The sequence below is a fragment of the Plectropomus leopardus genome, chromosome 11 (genome assembly GCF_008729295.1).
Source record: "Plectropomus leopardus isolate mb chromosome 11, YSFRI_Pleo_2.0, whole genome shotgun sequence".
NCBI lineage: Eukaryota > Metazoa > Chordata > Actinopteri > Perciformes > Serranidae > Plectropomus > Plectropomus leopardus.
Window position 1 is genome coordinate 29,544,726 of NC_056473.1, and position 12,852 is coordinate 29,557,577.

Sequence of the window (12,852 nt, forward strand, 5' to 3'; positions counted from 1 at the left end):
CTTCATGTTTCAAAATCCCTCTCATCCCTCTCATTTTTACAGTTTCAGTTAGATTTACAGAACTCGCTTCTGTCGACAAATCTGTTGAAATCTAGATAAAGGAAAAGAGGAGCTGATTAAAATGTTTAAACACTCTTTGGAGTCACCTTCAATTATTTCTGTGGCCCAGAGCAACAAGCTTAAAGGAATGCTTTACCCCCCTAATGATCATTTGTATATCAATTACTCGTCTTGTGTTATGTTGAATTCATGAAGAACACTTTGTTTTTCTTGCTTGCCTCAGGTCAATGAAGAATCCAAAAACAGAGAAAATTCTTGATGACTGAAAGCCTCTTCCAACTGGGAGGTGAACTAAAAGTTTGTAGTTTATGTAAGTCTATGCTCTCTTAACAGCCAGAATTCATTAACAAAAACAGTAATTTTACCTTGCTGAACACAGGAGCTGCAGGTCTAACACCAGTAAACCAGCTAGTTACTTTGTTTTACTGTGACTTTGCTCAGTCCAAACTAACCCTTTAAAACACCAAAGTCACACAACACAAACTACAGTAACTGATCAGAACAGCGGTAGAGCAGCAGCTTCAGTGCTCAGCGAGGCAAAATTACTGTTTTTGTCAATGGACTTTGGCTTTGAAGAAAGCATAGATAAGTATCATTTTCCATCTGGTCCCCTGATGAAAAGGGCTGTTTTTTTGGGAAGTAGAGAGCATTTGGCTGGATGAATGAGATTTGGATTAGTGAGTAACTGAAATAATAATGATCATTAGAGGGGTAAAGTATTTCTTTAAGATCAGCAGAGGGTGATTTGCATGCATTAATATGCCCGTGGTTTTGCCTCTCAGGTTATAATCTGCTGTTGCTGACCCTCTGATAGGCAGAGGATGTACCTGCAACCTGAGAGGAAGACTGGAGACACGATACAGGGCTGAAAAAATCCTGCAAACTCACCTGCAGGCTTTTTGAAAAAAAAAAAGGGAAAAAAAGTTTAATGCTTATCTTTTAGATTCAATATTCCCCTTAAATATGCAAGCATTAAACATCAATCAAATATTAAATATTAGATATGGCAGTAAAGGACAGTGCTCTTTTTAGTGAAGATGCACATTAGTCTAAAGTAAGGTATTAGGTCTAACAAACAATAAAACTGATTCTAATTAAGGTAATTTACACAGCAATTTAATTTTCATTTATCATAAATTTGGAGCATGTGATGAGATTTTTTTAGTTAAATTTTCATGATTAATATAGATATGCATTGTGAAGGAAATAGACTTTACTTTTACTACTTTACTTTTAGTTTTTTGTTTGTTTTGGGTGCTGGGGGCAGATTTTTGCCCTTGGACAGAGTGATGCCATCTGTTTCCCCTGTTTCCTCATACTAAGCTAAGCTAACCATCTTCCAGCTGTAGCTTTTTATTTAGTGCACAGACATGAAAGTGGTGTAAATCTTCATATCTTGCTCTCAGAGAGAAAGAAAGAAAATGAACCATATATCCCAAACTCTGATCTATTCAATTAAAAACTGCACAATAAAGCCAAAATAACTTGATATCTGCATCATGCTTTTAAATACAACATGAAAACCTTGCTTGAACTTTTCATTCGAATAGCTTCCTAATAACTTCTTCCTTTGAGCTCCACTTACACAGAAGAGTGTGCCAAAGTGATTTGTTTTCATGTGAAGGACTAATGCAGTTTTTTTTTCCCACCGAGCCTGTTAAGACAAAAAAACTTAATTCAACAAGAACACTGTGTTCAGTTCTCAGCCTGAGTGTTAAGAGGAGCTGTGAAGGCCGCTGACGTTCGTAGATATCGCTCCAGTTTGTTAATTTTAGATTCTGGGGGAATATGAGGTAGAAAAGGTGAGAGGGAACACTTTGTCCTCATCAGCAGCTACACTATGAATATCTGCCTCACAAATACAACTCCAACCTTCTGAACTTTACGTCAGATAAGTGAGGAAAAACAATCCTAGATTTTGAATTTGTATTGATATTCTTAAGCTTTATTGGATACATACTGTAGGGCATTATGCTAATGTATGGAAAACCCAAAGGCTGCACAATGTCACTGTGAGCAAGGGCTGTTACGCTCCAGTTAAAGAGATAAACCCTTGTTACACTGGGAATGTTTTCGGCAGTCTAATGTCTATACAGTGCAGCTGCTGAATGAGAAATACACTCTGTGAGTTGCCTGCGCATCTATAAGATGTATTTGCACATATGTGCACAACCATTTGCATAATAGCTTGATGCAAAAAAACATATGGGAAAGAAAAATCTGTATAAATATGTGTATAAATATGCAAAAGGCAAACAGAAGAGTCCTATTTTATGCTGACTGTTTTAATAGCTTGTGTAAATCAGAAAATGTGAATAAATAGTGCTAATTTTTTTTTTTGCATTTCAACAAAAAAAAGCTATGCATTAAATTAGAGACATTAGAGTAATTAATATAAGTAATACACTGCTCCGCTTACCAGGAGTTAGATGAGAAGACTAAAAGCTGATCCTAAATATGACGCTAAATCCACCAGCTCATCATCTTAGCTTAGATGTTTAGACACTAAAACCAGGGGGAACAGGCACCCCAGCTCTCCTGAAACTAACAAAACCACCTACTAGCATCTCTAAAGCTCACCAATTAACAGACTACATTTTGTTTGTTCAATCTGTACAAAGAATATTATGTGAAAATGACAATTTTTCATTTTACAGGTTGATTTGCTGACCAATTTCTCAGTGAAGAAACAGTTTTATGTGCATCTGCAAGAAAAACTATTTACAGCTAATTGTGATGTTCGCTTAAGGTCCCAATCTCAAAGAGACTCGTTTCCAGAAACTTGTCACCATTAAGACAGCTGCTTTTGAATGGTATAGTGCTGGTAGTGTGGCTTCCCTCTTGGGTTGGAGTTTTTAGATGTGAATAAAAGTTTAAATATTCTCTATTGTTCAGCAAGTCCTCAATGCCAAACTGAGCCCGGCAAGACAATTGAATCAAAGTGGGATTCAATACTGTTTGGATGCCCATGGATGATAGAAAGTGGGAAAAAAAAGTGGGACAGTGGCAAATGCAGACAAAAGGCTGATATAAGCTGTGTTTAATCACGATGAAGGTAACCTAAATACTCAAATACTAATGGGGGAATTAATAAACTGAGCTGCCTGGGCAGCCAGGTGAACCTCTCAGGATAGCATTTATTATGTCTAAAACATGAAAGTGGTTGACTTTTACTTGCTCAGCTCATAGGTGGTAACAATTTCAAGACTGTTTAGGACCCCCATATACAGAAATATTCAAAAAGAATAGGCGGAAATAACAGATTTACACTACATGCAAAAAACTGCATGTTTTTTCCCAAAACTGCATGGGACTAGCATAAGGTGGGCATGTGTGTGAATGGGAGACTCATGGGTCATTTTCATTCAGATATCTTGAGATAAGATGTCATGCATTTTTCCTTGCCAAATTTAGCTTTCAAGCACTATTCTGCCCCCTTCCTGAGAAGCTAGTCATGACAAAGTTGGTACTACTGGATTCTTTGGGTCTAGCTTCATATGACACAACTCAGCTCAGTACAGCCTCTTAAAGACAGGAATGTCAGCTGGGATCATCCACAAAAAAACAAAAAATGTGTTATGTGAGAACATGTTGGCTCATAAATTCAGTATGTGTATGCAGACTTTGAAGACCTTGCTTTTTAGAGATTTTTGTACGCCTCTGTATACTGCCCATCTGCAGCGTCACTATAAAAAGTCATCTTGCAGAGACTGACTGCAGTATGAGGCTGCTGCTGAAAGCCTCTCGAAGTTCTAGTGCAAACCAAATGTTGCTGTTCCCACTTGTTCTGCTGTAATAGGAAAGCTGATTTACAGATGTGTGTGTAGGGTGGTAAAATCTGAAAATGCCGTTATTTTGGCTCTAGTCAACCCTATACTGAGCTCAGTGAGGTTTAAGCCACTGTTGCTCTTGTCTGTATGTAAATGCCTGATTCACTATAAAATGTTATTTATATACATTTATTTATTTATTTATTTATATATGGACCTTCCTATAAGCTGAACCCTATAATGTTTTAGATTGGATTGGATTGAGTTGAATTGAATTGAACTGAATTGAATTGAATTGAATTGAATTGAATTGAATTGAATTGAATTGAATTGAAACTTGAATTTGAATTGAATTGAATTGAATTGAACTGAAAATTGAACTGAAATGAATTGAACATTAAAATGAAATGCCCTGAACTGAACTGAATTGAATGTTATAGCATTGCGATTAACGCATTAACGTTTATACTTTGGCATTTTGGAAAACAACACCTGTTGTGTCTCTTTTGCCTGACTTTCTTGGTCTTTAACACATATGTTAAATACTTATGTAACATAGTATGGCACAGTAAGATAACAAGCTTACGTTCAGCCTGCACTTGTACGAAGTATCCCAGTGTCAGAGCCATGGTCTGCGAGTCCAGACTGCTCAGGGTCTTGGCAGCATTGGATCCAGTGATGGGTGCTCCGTTCAGCTGGGCGTAGTAGGTCATCTCTGCTGGGTTCTTGGGACCAGGCAGTCGTCGTATGCTCACCATCTGGAAAAGTTAAATAAAATGTCTAACATCTCAAGTAGAAAACGGCATTTTGTTTAGAAAAGTTTTGCTAAGGATGCATATGCACGTCATATAAATACAAATACTTTATAGATTATTTTGTTCAAAAGAGCCACAGTTTATCTTAAAGATAGAGAACATCAACACAACATAACATTTGTAGCCAGATTAAATACTCGATCCTTTATCTCTCCACACCAACAGATTAAAAATCGCTGCCACATCTACAGTGGCCCAATCAAAATTCTGAATCGGCTCGGATGCTTTGATCATGACGAACCATTTGCTGCAAGATAACTGCACTTGGGGAAGACACTCGAGGATAACTGAGTCACTTGAAATCTCAATTTCCTTTCATCATACATCAAACACTTTTTTTTTTTAATTTGACGAACACGTCGTGCGGTTTAATCAAGTCTGGTAATTTGATTTTGTCATAAAAAGAAGGGATGTGTGGTATTAAATGGCTGGATGATATTTCCCCTCTCTACAACCCCCCTGCTCTGTAAGCCTCTTCCAGTCGCCGCCATTTCTGCAGCTATTAAACTGGTCATCTGTGACCTCCCATAAAACCTTGAGGTTGTGCGAGGCAAAAAGCCCAGCGAAAGTCAATCGTTGTTTTAATTTGCTCAACATGGAAGACTGGGTCGGGAGTTGACACAAACAGAAAATAACATACACACAAACCTTTGCTCTTCTGTGCTTGTGAGTGCCTGCAATTGAGGTACTTTCAACTCATAATCTTTACCCCAAACTACTGTTAACTCAATCAAATGTCACCATTGCCTTATTTTACATGACCATTCTCACTCTGAGCAGCACAACCAAATAAAATATATGTTATTTTCTCATGCGTGCTGTGCCATGATATTTTTCCATAATTATCGCTGCCAGCAATTGTTTTCATTTCAGTAAACAATGAAATTCTACTTGCAGCCACTTGTTTCTACCAGTTTCCTACCTGTTTAGCGTGAATGAAATGATTGTTTATAATAATTATTAAATAATTTGAATTTTTATTTATTATGTTTGAAGGTTTGAGATTGTGTGGCAAAGCAGGGAAAGCTATGAGAAACCTTTTTGTTGACCCTTTCAAAGATACTCTAACATGCGACGAGATAACATTTTCAAAACAAGGAATTATAATTAAATACCTAAAAAATATATTTTAAAAAGCTGCACAGCTATTACTAATGGTTATCTTAATTATCACTTACTCTGTGGAGTATTTTCTTATTTAAGTGATGAAGTGTATGGTCTGCAAAATGTTATAAAACAACAGAAAAATTTACACCACTACTCCGTCTTGATGCCATCAAATTGCTGATTTTGTTTGACCAAAAACCCAAAAACCCACAAATATTCATTTTACTATCACATAAGATAAAGAGAGGCAGCACATCCTTGAAATCAACAAACTGGAATGAGTGATTGTTTGGCAGTTTTGCTTGAAAACCAATCTTAGTAATCGATTACAAAGCAATCAATCAAATAATCATTTCACCTCTAATTTCCACAAACAGTTTTGCAAAGTGCACATTGATTTCTCTTTCCATTGTATGTTTCTGACAACCTAATTTATGAGCACTCCTCTGCAGGCAATTATGAAAATAATTATCTAGATTTTGGAGCTTTTTTTGACTCAGAGAGAAGGAGAGTTTTTAAAACCGCCCCTGCTCACAAAAGGGAGCTGTCCAGGGTGCTGAATGTGGAGCTGTCCTGCATGTTCAGTGATGGACCACCGTTTGTTCTGTCCACTCATCATTTGTCTCACTTTATATCAGATTCAGAAACCTTTTAATTGCCCGAAAGGTTTGCACATGCAAGGATATGGTGTTCTGCCACAAATTTTCCTGTAAAATTACAGTTAACTACTGGCAGCTTTAGTTACCATGAATTACTACAAGAGTATATTCCCGTCAAATTTATTACAGAATTCCTCAGCGGAGTTTGAGGTTTACAGGGTAATACTGGTTCATTGAGATTGTGTGTTTTACTTTATTTTGAAAAAAAAAAGCCTGCACATTACTGTTTAAAATTTGACTGTATTTTTTTTTTGCTGTGTCAATACTATAATACTGTATTTACACTATATCACCGTTAAATGTATTACAGTATTCTACAGTAGAATGTGACGTTTACAGTATAATATTGGCTCCAAAACACATTGAGATTTACAGTGTTTAATTGTATTTTGGAAAAATGTACATTACTGTTTAGAATTTGGCCTTAGATTTCACATCAGTAATTTTGGCTCCAAAAGACATCAAGATTTACAGTGTTTTTGTTGTATTTTGGAAAAACTGTACAATACTGTTTGAATTTGGCCGTATTTTTACAGCAGAGATTTCTGCTGAGTGGCGTGCAGTTGCCAGCATGCTCCCATTTTTTACAATGTCATTACTGTAAATTAATTATAATATATTACTGTTCAATTTCCAACAGTATTCTAGAGTAGAATCTGGGGTTTACAGTGTTATATTGGCTGTATAGTGTACATTTCTGTTAAATTTGGCCATTTTTTACAGCGATTTATTACAGTGATAGCAACAAAAACAGTGCAAAAGTCAAAGAACATAATATAATATTTAAAGAAAATCCTCAATATTTAAATGAATATTCAAGAGCTTTGTCAGCAGTGTGTTTTTTGGGATGACCGTAGGTTGATATGTAAATATCTTGATACATATTGGCTGGATAGGAATGCAATTCTTTACACACATTTATTTAAAATGTCGACATTTAAGATATGGTATAGGCATTCACAGTTCACAGAGGACAATTATCAATGATTTCTGTCGTCTCCTGACTTTTCATCCAGCACCATCATCAGCTCAAAAATGTATTTTTTTTGTTGCTTTTAACCAACTGTCTGCAGAGCTGATGAATCTCCCGTGAGTATCAGTTGTACTTTCATGCGTGTAAGCATGCTAACACGCTAAATTAGGTTGACTCCCATGGTAAACATTACACCTGCTACGTCAGCATGTTAACATGGTTAGTGTGAGCATATTGCCATGCTGACATTAGCATTTAGCACAAAGCATTGCCATGGTTATGGTAACTAAAGCCTAACATGAATGTAAACTCTGTTGGCTCTGCTAAGTCAACTTTGTGATTCTAAAGAGCCTCGGAAAAGTTACAGTGGATTCTTCTTCTACACAGGAACATGCAGATAATTTTATTTATTTTTATTTTTTTTAATTGGGAAAATATGCCTTATCATAGATTTAAACTTTGTAGAAATGTTATGTCCATTGGAATGGATGGGTGATCTGAATGGGTTAATAAAGATCTTTATATTTCTGATAACTACACCCTCCAAGAAGTTTTATTTGATTCTTAAAGTACACTACAAAAGGTTTCAAAATAACTGAATGCCATGTAGGCTTTAATGTTCTTTAATCAAAATGTAATTGATGAATTAATGAAGTTTAAGAAATTTACCAGAAAAGATGGAAAACACACCCCGTTTCCCTCAAACAAAGATGGCTGCAACTCATGACGGCATGTTGAGTTTGATAATGGTCAAATTAGCCCAAATCCAAGTCCATATCTTACACCGACACCTTTCACAGGTGAAAACTGATAAAAAATAATTTAGTAAAGATGCTGTCACTTGCAAACTGCTTCTTTTAAAGCAAAGAAATGTACAAGTAAAAAAACACCATCCTGCCATCACCACCGTTCATAATACACAAAATGACACACAAAAATCCCCCCTCACCTACCTGCACAGTGTAGCTTCCCACAGTGGTGGCTCGCCGAGATCGCGCCAGCCGACTGCCTTGCCTGCCCGCCACCAGGAAGAGCTCAGCCAGCCGCTGCTCCATCAGGCTGGCAAAGCTCTGGTAGTTGGCCTCCAGGGAGGAGCTGTCCACATCCTGGATCACTGTGAGGAGAGATGAGAGAGGACAGAGATTTAGGGGGTAAAGAGGTGTTTGGACAGGAAAAAAGGAAGGAATGGAGGACGGGTTGGGAAGGACAACATGGCGGGAAAGAAGCAGAGGGAAGGACGGAGAGTTTGAAGACAGAAGAGGTGAGAAAATATCAGAGGGAGTTTATGTGAGGACAGTATTGATATTGAGGAGGGAAGAGAGGACAGAGGGGAAGATAAATAAGAGACAGGAGAAGAGTGGGACATTAGAGAGGACGAGATGATCTTCCATTTGAAAGCTGCTCACCCAGAAACTTCTATTACAGCTGCAGCAACACACAGTGTGTCTCCACCTCAAACACACAGATATAAACACAAACACACGCACACACTCAGGTGCTTGCATCAATCTTGTGTGTGTGTGTCCCTTACTACAGGCTATAAGTGAGACAGAGCAGTGGACAGACTTCACACACACACACTCACTTCAGCATCATTCACACCCGGCCATGATGTGATGTGAAGTGATCTCTCCCTCTGCCCCAGTCAGGAAACTGTGAATTATACATCAATAGGTTTTCCCAGGAACAGAGCGGCTAAAGACACTCTGAGCACAGAGAGCGTAAGCGGGCGGGTGAGGGAGCGAGCAGGCGATGAGAGGGGAGTGTTAAGACAGGGAGGGACAGAGGGAGGGAGGAAAATGAGAGAGCCAATACTATTCTGCTGAACTGCACAACAACGAGCGCCAGGGCATTTAACTAACTGCTGTTTTGTCCGATCAATGCAGCTCTTGATTACCACTGATCACCCAGTAGCACTTTTGTGTGTGTGTGTGTGTGTGTGTGTGTGTGTGTGTGTGTGTGTGTGCGCGCGCGTGTGTGTTCGTGCGTGCACAAAAGCAATTTACCTGTTATAACCCAGTAGTTCTTGGTTGCCATCGATGTGTTGAGATTATGGTATTCGAGGGCTAAAAAGACAAAGAGAGAGAGAGAGAGAGAGAGAGAAAGTTAAAGGAGCATTTAAAGAAAACTGAATTTAAGACTTTTGTAACTCCACCTGAAATTGGGGAACTAGACCAGTTTATAGTGCATGTTAATGCTATATAGTGGCATACAGCAAATATCCCACTCACAAACTTTGAAGCTTTTATGCGTCTTAAAAAGGCGACTGCTAACAAGTGGCTAAATAAGACTACAGAACGTCATCAAGCTGAAACAAACACGGCTTTACAGCCTCGTAGTGGTGGCAACGCAACCATAATTTAGTTCGTTTAAAGTCTAACATTAGCTTTTTACCTCTGGTGATTGCATTTAGGCTTCAACACTTATAAAAGTGTCACTCATTTGTGAAGATTATCTTGCCAAACAAAACGTGAAAGTATCGCTTATGTTTACCACAGAGCTTATTTTCTGCAATGATCAAAAATCCAATAGAAAAATCTCAGGCTGTTTGACGAGGGAACCACAGTGATGCTAACTTTCATCAGCTTGCAGGAAACATCATCCCTCTTGCACTTTATTGGCATATTTTAATACTTCTAAGTCAAGTCTAGAAATTGAGTATTATTTAGTTAGTTATTTTATACATATTTATCATTTGTGAAGATTATCTTGCTGAACAAAATGTGTACGTATCAAAAATGGTTAGGTTTTTTTCCCACAGAACTTATTTTCTGCACTAATCAAATATCCAATGGAAAAATCTCACAGGCTGATGAGGGAACCACAACAATGCTAACTTTTGCATCAGCCTGCAGAAAACGTCGTCCCTCAGGCACTTTACTGGCGTATTTCAATACCTCTAAGTCTAGTCTAGACATGATTTTTTTATTTACTTCATACATATTCATTATCTATTATAATCTGTTTGTTAAAAGTTTTTTTCTATGACAGCCATGCAAATGTGACAGCACTGTGTTTTTTGTGCCGAAGTGACGCGGGTGATAAAATACGATTAAACACTTGTCAGGTTTCATTATAAGCCCTTTGCTTTCTCACCGCTCACTGTCTACTTCCTCCATCCATCCACACCAGCTATCACCCTTTCTTTCTGCTTGCGTGCCTCTGCACCTGCATCATTCTCTACCTGTTTACCTGTCAGCCCATTCATTTCCTAAAACGCCTCTTCCTTTCCATCCAGCTGACTGTCTCCTTCTGTCTCCTTCTACCCATCATCACTCCCTCAGTCCGTCGGCCTCTTTCTGTGTCCTACTCATCCTTCAACCTCTCGCTCCTTATTTCCCATCTGCCTGGTTCACCATCTGTCTCCACCTAACTCCTCCGAGCTGGCAGTCTGCCGAGGGTTGTGTTTAGCTCGAGTCAATGGCGTTGCAGCGGCAGTAGCTGATAATACCAGCGAGTGTTTCTGCTCAGCATGCTGACTGTCTGCTGCCGCCCTCCTGAAGCATCTGTACGTGAGCACATTTACATTCACTGTGAGCTCCAACAACAAGCTCACATAAACACTTGAGACAAACAGCACTGAAGTGTTATGGTTCAGACGCATTCAGCACCCTTTAGAGAATCAGCTCAACGGGCCGACAAATCCAGCGCGCTCGTTTCATTAACGCTGCAGTGTTGGAGGGGAAACAGAAAACGCTCCCGATCCAATCGAATGATAAGCAAATGTATAATGATAGGTTTAACCCTTTGAAAACCGGATCGAGAGCACTTTTCTCGAGCTGCATTCAGATGCAAGTATTTAAGCCTTTGAACCCAGAGCAAACTGCTTTGAATTCTTTCAAAAACATGGCATGGGAAAAAAATCGCAGTGAGCAACTTGACAAGAACTGTCCTACAAAAATGTGTTTTTTTTTAAGTTAGGGATAAATTTCCAGAAAACTATGTGTACCATTATCATGAATATATATTTAAATTTATTTTTATCGATTTTTTTAGCAGGTTTTTTTTTAGCAGTTTTTTAAGGTCATTTCCTTTTTTCTTTTTTCTTTCTTCTTTTTTCAATTTCTGGGTCATCTCTTCTTAAATTGACCTTTGTCTTCTTCCCATGTTTTATAAAGAAATTTGTCCAGGTTTCCAATAAAAATCCAATAAAAAGACCAACATAAAGTTTCGACATATTGTAACACATATAATCTGTAGTTTGCAGAAATGTACAGTGCCAACAGTTTTTCTAGTGATTAGGCTGAATACACAGCTATACCAATATATCTGTAATGAGCTTATTCTGGCCTGTCTGATTTATAATCGATATGCAAACAATTCTGTTTAAACGAGACTTGAGAGCTGCTTTTGACAGACACGTTCACACAGGTGCAGTCAGCAGCTTTGGCAGATTTACATCAAGCTGATCTTTGCAGCTATATGGGCACAAAGAAGCTTTACTAGAAAAATTAAAAACTTGAAACAAGTTTAATTATCTATATGGTGCATGTCAGGTCAGGAAAAAAATAATTTTAAAACAATTAAAGTAAGACATTCTAACTTTCTTTAATCTAACTTTTTCTTTAACCTCTTTCTTCAACACCTGGAATGACATCAGTTTTCTTGTGCTGCATTAAGATGACGGTCACTCGCATTAAAACCTCTGAAACCTGAGAAAAATGTCTTTGGTTTCTTTCAAACACATGGAAAATAACATAACAAGTAACTGGAAATGTAACTGGATATGTCCAAAAGGTGATTAAGAAATGATCTGAAAATTAGCTAAGGGGGGGGTTCCAGAAAACTATTCATATAGTTCTCTTAATTTTATTTTTATATTTAAAATTATGTTGCAAAAAAAGGGAAAAAAACAACTTTTTAACTTTTTTTTTTCAGTTCATTTTTTTGATTGATCATTCATTGGGGCCCGCATTTCAAAAACACAGCCGATGTGTCTGTGCCGATGTAGACTATTCATTATTATGACAGATGTATCTGTGAGTACTTACAGCCTTTTTTTAAACTGATAGTTAATCTACTTTTTGCCTGTTTCATGGTGGGTAAAAGAAGCAGTGTTTTTTTTTAGGGGAACAGACATGGTTTCCGTGGTGATGCCATGTGGCTTTGGATGTGCCCATGTGAAGTGTGATGTTTTAGCCCTTTGGGTGTTGAGAGTTTGCACAAATAGATACTAATCTAATCTCACCAGGCTAAAATTAGCTCATTCAGGGGACATGGACAACAGATTGCCGATGGCATGATTCAGATGATAGGAGCTGTACAGCTGTTTGCCCTTTTAAAATCTCACAGATGGCATTAGAGGCTGCAGCGGAATACAAACTGAGCTCATGAGGCTCGTCTACGGGTCTATGGCCGTTCGCTTATGAATATAACGACTTTTAATAGCTGGAGTTAAATAAAACAAATGTCTGTGTGTACTGCTGCACTGATTGCATTCGCTGTAATTAAGATCTATTATCATGTGT

General features: G+C 37.9%; 1 protein-coding gene across 1 annotated transcript in view; it reads right to left on the reverse strand.

The window, feature by feature from the left end:
- kiaa1549la (KIAA1549-like a) overlaps window positions 1-12,852 on the reverse strand; it is a 116,488-nt gene that overhangs the window by 40,015 nt on the left and 63,621 nt on the right. The window contains exons 8-10 of the mRNA XM_042495435.1: window positions 9,391-9,450; window positions 8,338-8,498; window positions 4,417-4,588 (exon numbers count right to left, since the gene is read on the reverse strand). Of these exons, the coding sequence (XP_042351369.1) occupies window positions 4,417-4,588; window positions 8,338-8,498; window positions 9,391-9,450 (393 nt within the window). The remainder of the gene's footprint in view (window positions 1-4,416; window positions 4,589-8,337; window positions 8,499-9,390; window positions 9,451-12,852) is intronic.